The 20,527-nt window shown below is 41.2% G+C and overlaps 1 protein-coding gene across 7 annotated transcripts in view; it reads right to left on the minus strand.

Annotated features, from left to right (window-relative positions):
• Positions 1-780: 780 nt before the first annotated feature.
• INO80C (INO80 complex subunit C) overlaps positions 781-20,527 on the minus strand; it is a 31,248-nt gene continuing 11,501 nt past the window's right edge. For 5 of the 7 annotated variants that reach the window (XM_002828171.5, XM_063716997.1, XM_054538198.2 and 2 more), the window contains 4 exons: positions 12,966-13,076; positions 11,817-11,928; positions 10,804-10,871; positions 781-1,188 (listed from right to left, as the gene is read on the minus strand). In XM_002828171.5, the coding sequence (XP_002828217.3) occupies positions 1,057-1,188; positions 10,804-10,871; positions 11,817-11,928; positions 12,966-13,076 (423 nt within the window). In that variant the 3' untranslated portion in view covers positions 781-1,056. Of the gene's footprint in view, positions 1,189-10,803; positions 10,872-11,816; positions 11,929-12,965; positions 13,077-19,870; positions 19,925-20,527 lie in introns of all 7 variants that reach the window. The other 2 variants (XM_063716996.1, XM_054538197.2) reach the window with 1 other exon arrangement.

Here is a 20,527-nt window from a genome sequence, read left to right on the forward strand (position 1 = left end):
GGCCCCCACCTCTTCTGGCCATCCTTTCAGGTCCCTTGTCATGGAGGCAGGGGGAGGCCCCACAGCACCTCTCCCGCTGTCGGTTATTGGGAAGGTGCTGAAGGATGCTGGGGCTGCCAACCTGGAGGAAAAGGAGCCTGGTTCCAGGCAGCTGCCACCTGCACAGGTTGCTCTCCCAGCTGACTTGCTTTGTCTTATTTTCTCTAAGCCTGAAGAAGGGCTTTCCCCAGAAAGGACACCTGGTGCCTAATTCCCCAAAGCAGAGGCAGCTGTGGTCCAGAAGCTCCAGGGCCTGTTTCCACTTCCTCCCTGGGGAAATGCGGGCATAGGGCCCAGAGAGGTCCAGGACTTGTCTCGACACTCTCCTTTCCCTAGCCAAGAAAATGCTTCCTCTTCTTGGAGGATGGAGATGCAAACACTCCCTTTCTGGAGCAGGCTGCAGCCAGAGGGGTGGCATCCTGTACCAAGACAAAAGCTCTTTTGGGACAGAGTGTCAATGCTGGTACCCCACACCCCCAAAGATGAGGGGAGGCTGATCTGAGGCAGAGGTACATGTGAGAACCAGCCCAGTGGGACAAAACAAGTTACTTGCCTCTTTCTTCTCTGGACCCAGTTTTGGAATTCTTCTAAGCATTCTGATCAGAGACAAAGACTAACATGCTCTAAAAGGGGGGTCACCAGAATTAGAAGTAATCCAGACCTGTTGTGGATTCACTGCAGAGTCTTTAAATGTGTTATATAGGGTTAACCACTTTAAAACAAAAATTCAGGGACTTGGGATAAATGAAAAGTATGGTTTTATTGTATTTTCTTGTCAAACACCTTTACTTGAGGCAACAACTGAAGTATAATTTAATTCAGCAGGAAATATCACACTTGGAGGGAAAACACACACTAAAAAAAAAAAACCCTTAAATTAAAGCCAAACATTCTTTCCAAGGCACAGCACTGGCATTTTCAGATTGACAGCAGAACAAGTTTGTTTCCGTGAAACAAAATCATGAGTCCAGAGTCTGTTTTTGAAACAGCTTTCCACTTCATCTCCCTTTCTGAGGCTCAGGGAACGATGCTCGTGGCCTTCCTCAGGGCCAGGTAGCCGGTGACGACGTCAGAGGGCAGCCTCCGAATGTAGGAAAACTCTTCAATGGTGCTGAACCGCAGTTTGCTCTGGGGGTCTGTGTAGTTGGCCTGGGTGGAAAGAGGCACAGGGAAGGGCAGAAAGTTTTTGCTGGTAGGGATATTTTAAGTTCAAGTATAAGTTTAAAAATTTTTTCTGTTTCACTGAAAGTGATATATATTTTCATTATGTCTTACTCTGCCACCAAGAACACTAAATCACTCACTGTGGCACAGGCTCATTAACCTTCCCAGACTCTAGAAACACTTCAGGGTATGGACGAGAGGAAGGGGAATAACCACATCAGACTCTGGGACCCTTCTTGTTGGTGCCTCAAGGGCTGCAACAGGTCCAAGACTGAATTCATGATGGTCATCCCTCCCTGCCTTTAGACTCCTGCCTCCTTCCAACAAATGTCCCAGGTCTGTGCTCCTCAAGGCAGGAGCCAACGCCCAGCATGCTGGGCATGTGCCCCTCCCTGCTGCGCTCCACTTACCTCCAGCATGCTCCTTTCCAGCTCTTCCAACACCCCCTGTGCCACTTCCACGCCTCCCTGAGCAACTCTGTAGTGCATCACTGGCCATTCACACCCACCCTTCCCCTAGAACTGCAGCCAGGATCTTCTTTGCAACGTGCAATTCTGATCATGTCATTCCTCGGCATAAAATCTCTCAAAATGGCTCCTCTGCTCTTGGGACAAAGGCCCAAGTCCTCAGTGCAGCTCCTCAGCTATGGGCCTTCCTTTGTCCTCAGCCTCCTCCTCAGCCACACGTCCCCACTCTCTGATTCCAACTGTCCCCGGCCTCTAAGTTCCTCCCTCTTACCATGCCCCATCTGTCCTTTCCTTGGCAGGGGACCCCAACTGTGGCCCATTTTGCTCAGTAATCACCAGTCCATTCTTCAGGACTCGGCCCCAAAGCTACACCTCTGGGGAAGCCTATTTGTACTCCCACAGGAGGTCAGAACCTCACCCTCCACTTTCACAGCAGCAAAAATATTCCAGTGGAATGCACATCTCTGTTGCTTTAAAGTTCATTATCTGCATGACTCTTTGATGATGGTCTAGGCTATGAGGGTCCATGAGACAGGAACCACAGTTTGCTTATCATTGTAGACTGGCTCCTAGTGCAACGCAGAGTACACAGAGGGCCTCCAGTCAGGGTTTGTATAACAAAATGAATGATTAATGAATAAACAAACAGACAATTGGGACCACCACAGAACAGAGAACTTGTTTCCCAGACATATCAAAATTCCCTCTTGGTCTCTGTTCCCCACGTGCGAAGTGGAGGAAATAACTCACTATATACCTCAAAGCACACGGGCTTCTACGGATTCTGAAACAAAAGACATGAGGGTGAGTCATTGTGAGCTCCTTTACAAAAATTATAAAAGATGCCATTAAAGTCTAGACAGACACCATCCCATTATTCAAGTGTAGACGTCTACTTTAATGTGGATCATCTTTGTGTGGACCTAGACTCACAGTAATCCTGTGATTTAGGAAGGGAGGGAACACTCAATAAAAAAGCAACAAGCTGTCGGGAACTTATTTATAGGCTTCTCATGCCCTAAAAAGTCTTCCATTTTGCCACTGGGAACCCCCCCTAAGTATTTAACTGCTGTGTGTTAGGAAATGGGATTATTCCTAAAAGGCTAAGATTAACTAATGGCTCTATATAAAATAAAACTTCGATCCTTTGGCTTGATCTAGATGTTACATTTCTGTACTACATTTCCTTTAAGGACAGTAATATAAGGAAAGGCTTAATTAGAAAAACAGTGACAAGTCTCTTCTGAGGGATCCTGGCCGTGAGGGAAGTTAGGTTAACTAGCAGGAGAGGCTGCCCTGCAGTTCCGAGCAGAGTGTAGGCATGTGTGTCTGGCGGGGACCATCTGGCCTCCATAGACGAACCAGCCTCGGCTGAGCTCCATGTCTGTGGCTGCCTCACTCCTACCAGCAAACTGTGCTGAGCCGGCCCGCCCAAGTTCAGACCTCACTGCCAAGAGGGCTGCTGAATAAACAGTGCAGAATACAGAGATCCTGTGGCACCAACAAAAAGGTTACCAACAAAAACCTGAACAGACTGGACTGGACCCAGGGGCCAACATCTAGGATTCTGAATAGAAGGAAGGATGCCAAGTGACACCCAGGAATTGAACAAGTAAAGAGCTTCACACCTACAGTCCACCCTCCTCTGGATGCCATCCTTTGAGCCTGAGTGAAAAAAGCAAACGCCAACTTCCCACAGGGAAGCCAGCAAACAGCTTCAGGCCACCCTTGCTGTAGGGTGACAGGCAGTATTCACGGCTTGCCCGTCTCACCCAGAATACACTTTTCATAGCTCTGTAATGAGTGCTGAACACAGCTGTGACCCTGCACGTCTTGCTGCCGTGCCTAGGCACAGGGGAAACAGTCACATGGCTGGCTAGGAACAGGTGTGTGTCAATGTAAATGTGTACTAGGCTTTACTTTTTAATTATGTAACTTTAAATTATATAAGCAACAGACGAACACGTTCTCCTCTAAAAAAAATTAAAAGAAAACATTACAGATAAGACTAAAGTACTCATTTATCACCATCTACCATCCAAAAGTCCTCTGTCTTCCCCAGGAGAAACCACTGCTAAGTGGGCACCTTTCCAGACTTTTTATGTCTACCCCTATACACATATGTAAACACACAAGAGAAATAACCCAATTTGTGTGTGTGTGTTGATTTTTATATATGTGGCACCATGCTGTTTATATTGCTTTGCATCTTTCAATCAACATTACATCCTGGAAATTTAGCCATGTTGTTACTATGCATTGAGCTCAAGAACAGTATGAAAATATCTGCTGTGATAGACCTTGATGTTGCTTCCAGCATTTTGCGAATGCGGTCTCTCATAAGCATTTCTGCATGAAGTTCTTTGTGCACACTGTTTCTTTTTTTTTTTTAATTTTATTATTATTAAACTTTAAGTTTTAGGGTACATGTGCACAATGTGCAGGTTTGTTACATATGTATACATGTGCCATGTTGGTGTGCTGCACTCATTAACTTGTCATCTAGCATTAGGTATATCTCCTAATGCTATCCCTCCCCCCTCCCCCCACCCCACAACAGTCCCCGGAGTGTGATGTTCCCCTTCCTGTGTCCATGTGTTCTCATTGTTCAATTCCCACCTATGAGTGACAACACGTGGTGTTTGTTTTTTTGTCCTTGCGATAGTTTGCTGAGAATGATGGTTTCCAGTTTCATCCATGTCCCTACAAAGGACATGAACTCATCATTTTTTATGGCTGCATAGTATCCCATGGTGTATATGTGCCACATTTTCTTAATCCAGTCTATCATTGTTGGACATTTGGGTTGGTTCCAAGTCTTTGCTATTGTGAATAGTGCTGCAACAAACATACGTGTGCATGTGTCTTTATAGCAGCATGATTTATAATCCTTTGGGTATATACCCAGTAATGGGATGGCTGGGTCAAACGGTATTTCTAGTTCTAGATCCCTGAGGAATCGCCACACTGACTTCCACAATGGTTGAACTAGTTTACAGTCCCACCAACAGTGTAAAAGTGTTCCTATTTCTCCACATCCTCTCCAGCACCTGTTGTTTCCTGACTTTTTAATGATTGCCATTCTAACTGGTGTGAGATGGTATCTCATTGTGGTTTTGATTTGCATTTCTCTGATGGCCAGTGATGATGAGCATTTTTTCATGTGTTTTTTGGCTGCATAAATGTCTTCTTTTGAGAAGTGTCTGTTCATGTCCTTTGCCCACTTTTTGATGGGGTTGTTTGTTTTTTTCTTGTAAATTTGTTTGAGTTCATTGAAGATTCTGGATACTAGCCCTTTGTCAGATGAGTAGGTTGCGAAAATTTTCTCCCATTTTGTAGGTTGCCTGTTCATGCTGATGGTAGTTTCTTTTGCTGTGTGCACACTATTTCTCTAGGGAGCTGCCTATAAGGCATATTACAAGGTCAGAGGCTTTTTTTTTTTTTTTAATCTCAACAGACTGCTCCAATTGTCCTCCAAAGAAGCAGTACCCGTGTATGTTCCCACCTCAAAACAGCAATGTATGAAGGTACCCATTTCTGTTTGTTGGTGCCAAAATGTATAATCAAATGTCTTAATTTCTTCCCTGTTTGATGAGTCTTTCTCCTAATTACCAGTGAAGCTGAATATCTACTTATTGGTCATCTATATTTCTTCTCTGGCAATTGCCTATTTATATCTTTTTTGCTGATTCTTCTGTGGGATTGTCCTTTAATGAACTGGGAGAGTTATCTGTCTATTCAGAATTTCTTATTTCCTACATACAGTGGGGCAAGAGGTTTTAGGTAATGTGTAATGTGACAAGTCCATTGCCAATGTCATAAAGGGGCCTGGAATAATGATTCTCCTTCCTCCTAATGTGTGAAAACCATTGTACTAGCAGATGAGCTGCCTGAAACAATAAGGATAAAGCTGACATTCTGAGGAACCACCCTCCAAGTCTGGCCATAAACTGTGGCCTCCAGAAACTCAAAATGACACAGGGAGAGATTTCCACTTTGGGTCATAACAGAATAACTGGTGCCAGATGAGCTCTCTTGCCATAAATGACTATTACAACAGGCCAAATACATGAAGTAGCCATTTTCAGGCAATAGACAAGAGGTAGCACAAGACTGCAATGCCTGAGAAAAGAGAAGCTCACAAGGTAAGTTCCAGGATCATCCAAACTCTCTCTGCCTGTGACAATTTCCTGACTGTGGGGCAGAGGTGGAGCTCACACAGAGCTCAGATTCAGGGGCTACTGAAACACCTGTTATTGGCCAAGCTGAGTAACAGAAGAGGGAGCTGCCCTGGAAGGGAGGCAAAAGTCAGTCTGGGATTCCACGTGAGTCCATAACCATGGGCTGGGCTATGCATGTTCAAGGCAAGACTATATACATCTTACTGGAGAGTGGTTAAGAGGGAAACAGAAAATCCAGAGGTTGAGCAGTGCTAGGAGTTGCTGAAGTGCCAGCCCAGCCAGAATAGAGAGATCTCTATAACACTCCTGGCACCTAGATAAGGCAACAGAAAGGCCACAGCTTGGGAAAAAAAAATCATGCCCTTGAGTACCATCTATTCTAGTCTCACCACAACAAAGCCTAACACCAAACTTCAATAAGACTGGCAGAGGATAAAGAACTTAGAAGTTAAGTGTAACTAAGTTAAAGGAGCTTGGGAAACATCATGGGCTTTCTGCAGACCTGTCCTAACAAAGGTGATCAGTCAGTAACTGAGCTACCACAGGAAAAAAAATACTCTTCAAGGAAAGATAACAGAATCCAGAGTTTTTACAATATATCATCCATAATGTCCAGTACACAATCAAAAACTTGTAGATGCAAAGAAACAGGAAAATGTGACGCACAGTTAAGAAAAAAAGCAGTCAACAGAAACTGGCCAAGATGAACCAAATGTTGGAGACACCAGATAAATACTTTAAAGCAGCTATTATGTGTTCAAGGACTTAAAATATATATATATATATACACACATATATATATACGTATATATATGTATACGTATATATACATATATACGTGTATATATGTATATATACATATATGTGTATATGTGTATCTATGTGTGTGTGTGTATATATATATATATATATACTTAATGACTAAGTAGTCTTAAAAGGCAAGGAAATCACCAGAACCAGACCCGAACATGATGTAGGTTTTGAAACTATCAGACAGGAAATTCAAAATAACTACAATTAATATGTTGAAGGAGTTAAAGGAGAGACAACATGCAAGATAGAAAGTTATTTTAGGTCAGGCATGGTGGCTCACGTTGGTAATCCCAACACTTTGGGAGGCCAAGGCAGGAGGATGGCTTGAGGCCAGGAGTTCAGGACCAGCCTGGGCAACACATTAAGACCCCTTCTCTATAAAAAAAATTTTTAAAGTTAGCCAGGTGTGGTGGCACACACCTGTAGACCTAGCTTCCAGGGAGGCTGAAGCAGTTGGATTGCTTGAGCCCAGGAGTTTGAGGCTGTAGTGAGCTGTGATCACATCACTGCACTCTAGCCTGGATTAGAGAGCAAGACTCTATCTCTAAATACATAAATAATTTAAAAGAAAGTTATTTCATCAGAGACATGAAAACTATAATAATCAAATAGAAAAGCCAGAAATTAAAAACACAATTAGAGAGATAAACGATGTTTCCAATAGGCTCATTGGTATACTCTATACAGTGAGTAAAGAACTTGAAGACACATCAGTAGATACCATCCAAACTGAACCACAACGAAATAGGAGTTTTTAAAAGCAAACAAACCAGAACAGAGCATCCAAGAGTTTTGGGACACTATCAAATAGTTTAACATGTGTGTAACTGGAATCCTAGAAGAAGGGAAAAAGACAAGGCAAAAGAAATATTTGAAGAAATAATGGCCAAGAATTTTCCAAAATTCTTGACAGATACCAAACCACAAATCCAAAACCTCAGAGAACATCAAGAACACATACCAGAAAAATAATACCCTGAGTCATATTCAATAATACCCAGTCATATTCAAACTGATGAAACCAAAAGACGAAGAGAAGATCTTGAAGGCAGTCAAACAAGAAACATTACATAGAGATGAACAAAGGTAAGAATTATATCAAACTTCTCATCAGAAACCATGGAAGCAAAAAGACAACATTTAACCACTGACATCTTAAAAGTGATGAAAGAAAAAACTGTCAGCCCAGACTTGAAAATGTCATTCAAAAATACTCATTGAAAATATCATTCAAAAAGGAAGGACAAGGCTGGGTGCAGTGGCTCACGCCTGTAATCCCAGCACTTTGGGAGACCAAGACAGGATGATCACTTGAGCCCAGGAATTTGAGGCCAGGCCCGGGCAACAGGGTGAAATCCCATCTCTACAAAAAATACAAAAAATTAGCCAGGCATGATGGCACACACCTGTAGCCCCAGTTACTTGGGAGGCTGAGGTAGGTGCATCACCTGAGCCTGGGAGGTGGAGACGGCTGCAGTGAGCCAAGATGGCAACACTGCACTCCAGCCTGGGCAACAGAGTAAGGCCCTGTCTTAAAAAAAAAAAAAATGAAGAAGAAATAAAGGCTCTTTGACAAAACAAAAAAAGAAAGAACTTTGTTAGCAGCAAATCTACTTTATAAGAAAAGCACAGTAAATTGTTCCAGTAGAAAGAATATGACATCAGATTGCAACTTGGAAATAGACAACAAAATGAAAAAAGGTGGAAACAGAATGAAATGAAGATAAAAGAAAGTTCTTTTTTTTCTTATTTTTATTTCTCTAAAAGGTAACTGTCTAAAGCACAAATTAACAGCCATACATTTTGTTTGTAGCATAAGTAAAAGTAAACTATATGATAACAAAGAATGAGAGACTGGAATTAGAAATTCACTACTAGAAGACCCTCACATTACGCAAAAAATGGTAAAATATTTGAAAATAGACTCAGGTTATTTAAAATGTATATTGTAAACATGAAAGTAACCATTCATAATTTGTAAAAGAGGTGTAAATAATAAGAAAACAAACAGAATTTTAAAATGTTCAATTAACCCCAGTTTTACCATGAGAAAACATCAGAGGAATTCCAGTAGTGGAGGATTCTACTAAATACCTGACTAGTGCTCCTTAAAACTGTTAAGGTCATTAAAAACAACGACAATCTGAGAAACTGGCATAGCCAAGAGGAGTCTAAAGAGACAGGATGACTAAATTTGATATAGTTTTAGGTAAAAACTAAGGAAATGTGAATAAATTATAGACTTTAATTAATAATAATATATCACTATTGGTTCATTAATTGTAACAAATATACCATAGATGTTAATAACAGCAGAAACTGAGTTTGGGTTATATGGGCACTTTCTATACTATCGTCTCCATTTTTCATAAATCTAGAACTGTTCTGAAAAATACAGTCTATTAAAAAATGCTCAATAAATCCAGAGAAGGCAGAAAAAGGGGAATAAGCAAACACAAATGGAACAAATAACAACTAGTGAGATGGTAGATTTAAATACAACCATATCAACAATCACTTTACATATGAATAGCCTAAGGACAACAGTTCTTAGATTGATAGACTGGATAAAAAGCAAGATCCACTGGGTGCAGAGGGTCACATCTTTAATCCCAGCACTTTGAGAGGCTGATGTCGGGAGATCACTTGAGCCCAGGAGTTCCAGGCTTCAGTGAGTTATGATTACACCACTCCATTCTAGCCTGGGCAAAAGAGTAAGACTCTACCTCCAAAAGAAAAAGAAAAAGAAAGACCCAACAACTCAACAATATGCTTTCAACAAGAATCCACCTTAAATATATAGATAGTTTAAAAGTGAAAAGATAAGCCAAGTGTGGTGGCTCATATCTGTAATCCCAGCACTTTGGGAGGCCAAGGCAGGAGGATCACTTGAGGTCAGGAGTTCGAGACCAGCTTGGCCAACATGGCAAAACCTCAACTCTACTAAAAATACAAAAATTAGCCAGGTGTGGTGGCGTGTGCCTGTAGTCCCAGCTACTCAGGAGGCTGAGGCAGGATAATCGCTTGAACCCAGGAGGTAGAGGCTGGAGCAAGCCAAGAGCGTGCCACTGCACAAGAGTGAGCCTGGGCAACACAGCAAGACTCTGTCTCAAAAAAAAAGTGAAAAGATCAAGAAAGGTATACCATCCACACATGAACAAAAGAAAGCTGGGGTAACAATATTAATTTCAGGCAAAGTAGACTTCAGAACAATGAATATTATCAGGGACAAACAGGGATATTACATAATAATAACAAAGGAGGCAATTCTCCTCTGTACATAATTAATTTGGTCAATCTGTTAGATAAGTTGGAGTCATATTTCATCAAAATGTAAAGTATTTAAATTATTTTTCCAAATTTATGAGATGAAAAAGGATTAAGACCCTGACATGCAAGAGCTAATTAAAAGAATCTCTAAGTTCACCCATTTGTTTAACAAAACAAAACAAAACAAGACAAAAAAAGATGAATCTTAGGTTCTACCTTCTGCAAATAAGAAAATGGGGGTGTTCTGAGGTTCCTGAGCTTTAGCAACTTGCCCACTTCCCACTATTTCAGCTCTGCTGGCAGTTTCTGAATTGTGTTCCCCAGAAGCACTTGAGCAGTCACTGTCGTGGGGAGTGGGGAGGAGGACAGGTGGCCAGATCCACACGGGACCACAGCAGAAAGGTGGGCTCCAGGCTGTTATATATTGGATTCTGTAAAAGATTTCATTTGGAAAAGGTGTTCTGATGCTTAAAAATAAGTTTGAATGTCACAATCTTTGCCAAAGCACCTGTTTAGAGAAGTTTAAACACGGTTTTGTAAATACAATCATCATCTAAAATGCAGGTTTTTAAAACTTCGGCAGTAAAAAAAGAAATACATAGTTGTTTGTTTTATGTTATCTCATATAGTTAACTAGCAGAGGTAAAGAAGAGAAGCTGGAGTCTCCTGCTTTCTGGTTCAATCCTCCCCACAGGCTGCCCCCACAGATGCCTGTTTTCAGCAATGAACACACTGCACAAACCTATCACCTATCACTGTAGACAGGCTCCAGGCAGGACCAGCTGTGGTCAATATTCAACACTTGTCTAATTAGACATTACTGTGAAATCTTTTCCATTTAATGTTATAAGAGATATAATCATACTCACAAGCAGACCTGAAACATCAGAATACTTCTTAGCTGGCTTAAAGGATGGAGGAGCATCAATACTGAAGTCTGGGGAAAAAAAAAAAAAGATAACTAAACTGAACTGAAAACATTCAAACCCCTTCTCTTTTTTTTCTAAAATAGTATTTGATAATATTGCTGAAAATTTCCTTTGTGATTAAGTAGTCACAGAAGTCTCTGGAGATTAGCTAAAGAAGTAGGGGAGGATTCTCAGAAACAATACAGTGCGTCACAGGCCAAGTGCAGGCTCCAGATCTAGCCCCGCCCTGTCACCAGGGACCCTCTATTCCAGCAGAACCACCGGAAAGCTCATCTGCCCACCAGCTATTTTCACGATCTCACACTACGTGGGGTGATGGTGATGAAATGCCAAACAAGCCAATAACTGGATCTGAGCACCCTGACACCCTCATGTCCACACCCAGACAAATGAATGACTAGCTCACTTGTCACCCATGTGAGTCACCCCCATGAAAGAAGTACAGTGGAGCAGGAGATGGTGAGGACTATGAACTTGTACTTTCCAGTGAAGCTGAACAGAACATATAACAGTGTTTTACATAAATCTGGACACACTGCAGCATGAAGTATTTACTAAACACTGGCTCACAAAGTAAAAGAGCTGGCCTTTAAGCTGGTTGTCAGGAACCCTCCTAAATCTGGTATTATACTTGGGCTACCTTGTTTTTGGAAACACATTTTAAGAGTAGACTTTTGAATAAGAAGTTTGTCTAGTAGAAACACCAATATTATCATATCGGGACCTATGACCCTAAAAACCACACATCCATGACAACACAAACAAATAGGCTCAATACAGATACAGTTATGAGAAAATACACACATAATCTGCCCAGACTGATGCCACTATAAAATTCTCAAGCTAAAAATTATTTCCTACAATGATGCAAACACAATAAAATAATGTAGGTTGTTATAAGACAGTTCCTACTCTGAACATTACAAACATATGGAAGGCTCTAGACAGCTCACAGTTAGGATCGTTCAGTTGCCACGGCAATGCCCTTTCAGAAGCGAGGATTTGTTTCAGGTTCTTCCAGGTTCTGTTCTTCTTGCCAGCTACTGCGCCACCGTGGCCAGAGTGCTCGAATTGAAGGCATGGATTAGAAGAAACAAAAACCAATGGAGACTACCATTTCGACATCTGACATTTATGCCTAATCATAACTGTAATATACCTCTCATCTGTCAACAACCATTTAGACCCCTGAGACTTTTTTAAAAGGTATTTCACCGTACACATTAACATGTTAATCTTAGTTTAAAAAAGAAGTTTTCAGATTGTCAAAACCCTTGACTTACTTTGTGTTGCAGTAGAAATAAAAGGCTACTTCTTTATATGCACGTAAAAAAAAAAAGCCTTTATTGGGTCTAACTTTGTAGAATTCATTCATGAATTTCTTCATACTTTAAGATAAATTTACTACGAAGTCAGATTTAAATCCATGACTGCATCTCTAAACTCCCTTCTTGGGGCAAGTCTCTGCCATGCAAACTGGGGATCCTGGAAAAGTTGAGAAAGCCCCAGTTGCAGTATGGCAAGCCTTCTGGGTACCTCTTTTTTTTTTTAATCCTATAAAGATGACAAAATAAAATGGAAAAGAATACCAAAATCTGTTGCAAACACTGGTAATATTGTATTTCCAAAACTAATTCATTAAAAAAAATTTAACAGTATAATCTGAACTGCTGCAGTTTATTACCAGTCTCAAGAATGAAAGGAAGAGTACCCTGTGTTCTACTCAACAGCACAATAGCTTGGATTTACCTTATGAAACTAATGAGGAAGTACTTCTCATTTAGCTAAATATTTCAAGCTTTGTCTAAGATTGTAAGACCAATGGAAAGGTTAGGGGAACAATCATCATGGAAATGTCCCACCCTCCAAACAGTACCCTTTAATGAATCCACAAAGGACACCCAAATCCTTGGGATATGGCACATTGAGAGATCAACAGAAAGAACCCTTCTCTTGTCCCCATCTTGCCCATGGGGGAGAAGGAGGTGACTGGGACTGAGGGAGGAGAGAATGCCAGTGCTACCTTGGCTGCAGGCCCAGCAAGATCAGAGGATGAGGTGTGGCATTTGGCTGTTTATTCAGCTAATACCTTCGATGCTTACCACAAAGTTGGGATCCTTAAATGGCAAAGGTTTGGCAGCTTTTTCCACAGGTCCTGTGCTAAACTCAGAGGGCACCATTTTATTCTCACTCATGGCTTCCATGCTGATACCCTTAAAACATAATAAAAATAGTTTGAAGAAGTCAGTTTCTTTCAGCTGAGTTCCCCACCTCTGCTCTCAACAGGGCATACGATGATGCCACAGGGGATGCAAGAGAAGACAGTGTGCCCAGAGCTCCAGCCTGCCCCAGGGAGGGCACACCACATGGGGAGTAGCACCTGCTGTGCAGAAGCCACAGGAGAAACAGGCCAGGACCCCCAGCTGCTATGTCTCCCGGGTACCCTAAGTGCCAAGCACAGGGATGGCTGTCCTACTCAAGTTAGCTCTAATTCTGACAACCACTCCACACTAGGTGCTATTATCCCCAGCATACAGAAAAGAAAACTGAGGCCCAGGGGAACAGGTCCAAGGTTACATAGTGATTGACTTTTGGATTCAAACCTCGGTTGGGCCAGTTCATGACACCACACAGTTCTGACTTCCACTGATCTTACGAACTCTGTCTTAAAATATTAAGACAACAAAGGTCCAGCCCCTTTAAGGCTCTAGTTGGCCAGAGAACCCAGACTGGAGCTGGTATGCTTAAGGGGCACAACAGGACATGGGCATTCCAAGGAAGGAAAACGGAAAAAAAGCTGGAGGGCCACAGGTCAGCTGGCAGCAGCCAGAGTGCCCTGACAAGGAGGCTAATATGGTTTAAAGCAAAAAACCTTTAAGCTAACAATCACAAAGAAAAAACAAGCCAAAGTAAGAAACCACTTCTGATCTGTAATACAATTTCCCATCTTGCCAGATTTCAATTAACTTTTAAAAAATTGAGATGTGATTTACATACAGTGAAATACACAGATCTTAAATGTAGTTGTCATGAGTTTTGCCAGAAGTTTACACTAGTACAGTTCCTATCCTCGTCAATACGTTCCAGTCCCAACAGCAACCACTGTTCTAATTTCTACCACATTACTTTTGCCTGTTTGAGAATTTCATATAAATGGCATTTAACAGCATGTACTCTAGTGTCTGGATTCTTTTGCTCAGCATAAAGTTTCTGAGATGTGGCCGGGCATTGTGGCTCACACCTGTAATCCTAGCACTTTGGGAGGCCGAGGTGGTTGGATCACTTGAGGTCAGGAGTTCGAGACCAGCCTGGCCAACATGGTGAAACTCCACCTCTACTAAAAATACAAAAATTAGCCACGCATGATGGCGCGTGCCTGTAGACCCAGCTACTCGGGAGGCTGAGGCAGGAGAATCACTTGAACCTGGGAGGCGGAGGTTGCAGTGAGCGAGATCATGCCACTGCATTCCAGCCTGGCCAACAGCGAGACTCCACTCCCTCTCAAAAACAAAGAAAACTTTCTGAGATGTATCCATGTTGTTGCGTGGATCAGTTTGTTTCATTGTATTTGCACACTACTCAACACAATAGTATTCCACTGTAAGGATGCACCCCAATTTGTTTATTCATTTTCGTGTTGGTGGACATTTGGTTCATTATCAGTCTTCAGCTATTAGAGATAAAGCCTCTGTGACGTTTTCATTTCTCTTGGGCAAATACCTAGGAGTGGAATGGTTGGGTTATAGGGTAAGTGTATGTTTAACTTTACAAGTCATTGCCAAATCATGTTCCAAAGTGGTTGCGTGCAGCCTTCAAAAAAAGAGTTAAGGCTAAAAGTCATCATGTTGTCATGTGGAACGTGGAAGACACTACATGATTAACTAAAACACAACTTATCTACTCTCAGCTGGAATTTTAGCAACTTATTCTGGTTCCTTCATGCTGATAAGGAGCTCAACTTACTTAGTAAGTGAAAATCTTACTTATCTTAGTAAGAGAGTATGGTGGAATATGAATATATACATTCATTCATGTTGTGGGAAGAGGAGTGGAGAAGACAAGAACCACTAACATTGCTGCAATAGTTCTTTGGGTGCTCTCTCCTCAAACACCTTCCCTGACCCCTCTCCAGGTCTCTCCACCTGAGCCGGGGCTCCATCCAAGGCCCTGTGCTCCCTCTCTTCTGTGGACGCCACCTTCCGTCTGTATTCCCCTTCACCTCATCCTCTCCACTTCCAAGGTCTTTCTTAGCTTTTCTTCCCTCCAAGCTCAGTGCAAATGTCAACTCTAAGAACTGAGAGGCTGCCCATTCCTCATCCTTTTCCTACCATCTGTACCCACAGTGATCTATCTCTTCCTTCCTCCCATCCTCCCTCTGCACCCCCCTCTCCCTTCCTCCCACAGTCTTTTGCGTTTATCTGGTAACTTCCTGAGTACACAATTCAGAGGTGGGACTGTGCAGTACACATCTTGCCTACTCCAGCCGATTCTCTACAGCTCAGCCAGTGACACACTTTTCAATGCAAGCATGATGATGCTCCGCTATTTAAAACTGGCCAGTGGTTTCTACTTCCCTTGGGATTAGGAACAAATTCAGGCCTCCTCTCCAGCCTCACCTCTTGCTCCCCATCCTTCCTACATTTTGTCTTTTCTGGTGCGATATCCATTTAGCCATTTTCTATATAGCAAAAATAGTCTCCAATTTTTCCATTTTCATTTATGCTGTACTAAGATTATTTTCATTGGGATTCATCCATGTCAGTTTTAATTTTACAACAAAGGTTAGATTTAGTATTTTTTACATAACGAACTTTTATTGCTTGTATGATTTTTTTTTCCTTTATGGTAATCATATTTCTGCCAGGTACCTGTACTCTGGGAGACCCAGTCTGATAAGGAAGATTTGATTCTCCCATCACATTTAATCAGTAACGAACGTTACCTTGTGCAGTTTTAGCCAGCTGTCAATGTTATTTTGCACTGACTATTTGTAAGAGTAACATCGGTATATATTGTATATATGATTGATAGTTTAGACAAAACAACAGCAGCTTTATGATACAGGCAGGGAACAACAGATCAGAAGAAAGGGGGACAAGGAGAGGGGGTAGATTCAGAGAGTGAGGATACACAGAGGGCTCAAAACATGCTGCTTTACTTCATAGTTGAGCCTCTGTCCCTGCTTCTAACCCAATGCCCAGCACAGAGTAGGTACCAAATAATGAGTGATTCATTGATTAACTGATCAATGTTAAGGAACAAGACAGGGTGGCATGACTGAATGCCAGCATCAGCACTGGAGATGTATATGCTCAGAAGCTCCTTACAAGGAAGCATCTCTGGCTGGGATGCAGCGGCCAAACACACAGGAAGGATAACTTGGAAAGAAACAACTGAGTGTGGTTACCTGCAGGGGCAGAGGGGAACACAGTGGAATGGAGAGGGAGATGGGAAGGAAATAGAAGAGAGTAAATCTTCTCTGAGTATAGCTTGTTGTAGAGTTTTGACTTTTTGAACCATGTTAAGGTTTCATATACTTGAAAAAATAAATAATAAAATCAACAAGGATGGGGCAGGGGATAAAAAATAGAATTTTAAAAACCCTATAAACACAAATTCACTTGTGTTTCAAATAACATAACCACACTGAGGGGAGGCAAGGGAGAAATAACCTGAGTAACTATGAATATGGTATTTTGACTATGTAATCCAAGGTTAAAGGCCAAAAAGAACCATACATAGTTGGTAAGTTTGTTTCTCACAGGGGCACATGTTAATAATTCTGAAACTACTTTATATGTATTCTAAGATACATAGCAAATGTAGAAAAGCAAATAAGAAAAGGGGGAAGACCAGAATGAGCGCTGTGGAACTGGATTGAAACTAGAGGTTATCAATATGAGCTCACAGTTTTCAATATACACGCAGATAATTACAGAAATACATATAGAGGTGTGGGTAGTGCAGGTATACACACACATATATTTCCTAGCTCTGTCCACTGAGAAGACTGGAAACAATGAACAATAGGCAAAGCAACATTCAGATCATCCTTTCTAAATACAATCAGCCCTCCGTATAGAGGAGTTCTGCATCCATGGATTCAACCAACCACAGACAGAAGACATCTGGTGGGGGAAAAATGCATCTTGATTAAACATGTACAAACTTTTTTCCTTGTCATTATTCCCTAAACTGTACAATATAACAACTATTTACATGGCATTTACATTGCATTAGCTATTATAAGTAATCTAGACATGGTTGAAGTATACAGGAGGATATACACAAATTATATGCAAACACTATGCCACTTTATATCAGGGACTTGGGGTTCCATGGATTTTGGTATCCATAGGAGGTCCTGGAACCAATCCACCACATATACTGAGAGAAAAGTGTATTATTCTCTAAGAACCAGTGATCCATGAAGAAATGGCTGACTCTATGGAGCAGGGATGGAGCAGGAAAGTATAAGACTAGAACATCTTGTGGTGTCAGGAAGAAAGCACTTGTGTCAGTTTATTCAGGGTGCCATAACAGAATACCATAGACTGGGTGGCTTATACGATAGAAATTTATTTTCTCCAGTTCTGGAGGCTAGAAGTCCAAGAACAAGGTGTTGACAAGTTTGGTTTCTCCTGAGGCTGTGTGCACCCCTGGAGTCTCTCCGTCTTCTTATAAGGGCACCAGTCATCCGGGATTCGGGCCCACCCAGACAACCTCATTTAATCTTAACTACCTCCCTGAAGTCCCTATCTCCAGAATGTAACTGACGTATACTCGGGGTCAGGACAAAATAATAAATATTGGGGGCATGGGGGTACAAAAACTCAGTCCATAACAGCACCCAAAAAATGATAGGGGCATACTAAAGGACATGGGAGCCAGTTTGAAGAGGCTCCTACTGGACCAATCTCAAAAACTTAAGCAACAAACCAGTATATATATGTAAATCCAGAATATATGAAGAACTCTACAACTTAACAACAAAAAGACAATTCAGTTTTTAAAAGGGCAAAGAATTTCTTCAAAGAAGATATACAAACAGCCAGTAAGCACGTGAAAAGATGCTCAACATCACTAGTCATTAGGGAAATGCAAATCAAAATCACAATGAAATTCCAATGCACACTCACTAGGATGGTTACAATCAAAGACAATAACACATATTGGCAAAGATGTGAAGAAACTGGAACCCTCATACATTGCTGGCAAGAACGTAAAATGGTGCAAAAAAACACCATTTAAAAAAAAAAACAATTGGGTAGTTCCTCAAAATGTTAAACACAGAATTATCATATGACCCAATAACTTAACTTCTAGGTATACACTCAAAGACAATGAAAAACATATGTCCATGCAAAAACTTGTACACAAATATTCATAGCAGCATTATTCATAATTGCCAAAAGGCATAAACAACCTAAATGTCCATCAGCTGATGAAGAGATAAAATGTGGCAGGGCCAAGCACAGGAACTCATGCCTGTAATCCCAACACTGGGAGGCTGAGGCGGGAGGACTGCTTGAGGCCAAGAGTTCAAAAGTGGCCTAGGCAACATGGCAAGACCCTGTCTCTACAAAAATAAAAATAAAAAATTAAACAGTTGTGGTGGCACGTGCCTGTAGTCCCAGCTACTCCAGAGGCTGAGGCAAGTTCAGGAGTTCAAGGTTACAGTATGCTATGATTGTGCCACTGCCTTCCAGCATGAGCAGCAGAGTGAGCCTCTGTCTCTAAAAGAAATAAAAAATAAAACACAAAATGTAGTATGTCCATAAAATGTAGTATTATTCAATCACAAAAAGAAATGGCATTCTGATTCATGCTCTATCATGGATAAATCTTGAAAAAAATTACACTAACAAAAAGAAGCTAGACACAAAAGGCCACATATTGTATAATTCCATTTACATGAGATATGTAGTCACATTCAGAGACAGAAAGTAGATCAGTGGTTGCCAGGGCTGGGAGAACAGGGGAATGGGAAGTCATTGCTTATGGGTAATGAGTTTCTCTTTGGGGTAATAGGAATATCCTAAAATTAGATAGGATACTGTGAGGGTTGCACAACTCAGTGAATATACTATAAACCACTAAATTATACACTTTAAAAGGGTGAATTTTATAGTATGTGAATTATATCTCAGTAAAGCTACTACAGATAAACTTATAAAATAAGGAATGAATAAAGCTAGTAGTGGATTATAACCCACATAATAAAATAAAAATCCATGACATAAATACTGATTTTAAAAAATGAATAAATGGCCTGTTGTAGTTCTGGTTACTCGGGAGGCTGAGAAGGGAGGATCACTTGAACCCAGGAGGCTGCACTGCGCTATGATTGTGTCTGGCAATAGCCACTGCACTCCAGCCCAGGCAACATAGCAATACCCCATTTCTAAAAAAAAAAAAAAAAAAAAAAAAAATTTTTTAAATAGAAAAAAAAAATGAATGAATGGAAGAGAAAGCTGTTGCTCACAACAGGATTCTAATTAATAAATCTAAAAGGAATAAAGATTCAAATTAGGAAATCAATACTTGTCAACCACCACAATAATAACTATTTCAAGCAAAAGCTATCAATGGATATTAAAAGTCACTGGCAGAGTATGAAATAAAATAGGCTATCTATAGTCTCAAAGTATCTTCCCACAAGATACTTCAATACAAACATGAAAAGAATAACTTTACATTGGAGAAACCTGGCAGATACCACCTTACTAAGTGCTCAAATCTAACATCATTAGTAATTTGACATCAAGTGCCACAACAGGATGCACAGAGAAGATAGCATTACTTCTCTATTTTTGCCAAAAATATATAACTCAAATCTAACCATGAGGAAATATCAGACAGGCCCAAATTGAGGAATATTCTAGAAAATAAGTGGCTAGTACTCTTCAAGTGTCAAGGTCATTGTGTTAGTCCATTTTCATGCTGCTGATACAGACATACCTAAGACTGGGTAAATTATAAAGAAAAAGAGGTTTAATGGACTCACATTTCCACGCGGCTGGGGAGGCCTCACAATCATGGCGGAAGGCAAAAGGCACGTCTTACGTGGCAGCAGGCAAGAGAGAGAATGAAAGCCAAGTGAAAGGGGTTTCCCCTTATAAAACCATCAGACTTCCTGAGAGTTATTCACTACCATGAGAACAGCATGGGGGAAACTGCCCCCATGATTCAATTATATCCCACCGGGTTCCTCCCACAACATGTGGGAATTTTGGGAGCTACAATTCAAGATGAGCTTTGGGTGGGGGCACAGCCAAACCGTATCATTCCGCCCCTGGCCCCTCCCAAATCTCATGTCCTCACATGTCAAAACCAATCATGCCTTCCCAGCAGTCCCTCAAAGTCTTAACTCATTTCAGCATTAACTCAAAAGTCCACAGTCCAAAGTCTCATCCGAGACAAGGCAAGTCCCTTCCACCAATGAGTCTGTAAAATCAAAAGCAAGTTAGTTACTTCCTAGATACAATGAGGGTACAGGCATTGGATAAATACACCCATTCCAAATAGGAGAAATAGGCCAAAACAAAGGGGCTACAGGACCCATGCAAGTCTGAAATCCAGCAGGGCAGTCAAATCTTAAAGCTCCAAAATGATCTCCTTTGACTCCATGTCTCACATCCAAGTCACACTGATGCAAGAAATG

The sequence above is a fragment of the Pongo abelii genome, chromosome 17 (assembly GCF_028885655.2).
Source record: "Pongo abelii isolate AG06213 chromosome 17, NHGRI_mPonAbe1-v2.0_pri, whole genome shotgun sequence".
Lineage (NCBI taxonomy): Eukaryota > Metazoa > Chordata > Mammalia > Primates > Hominidae > Pongo > Pongo abelii.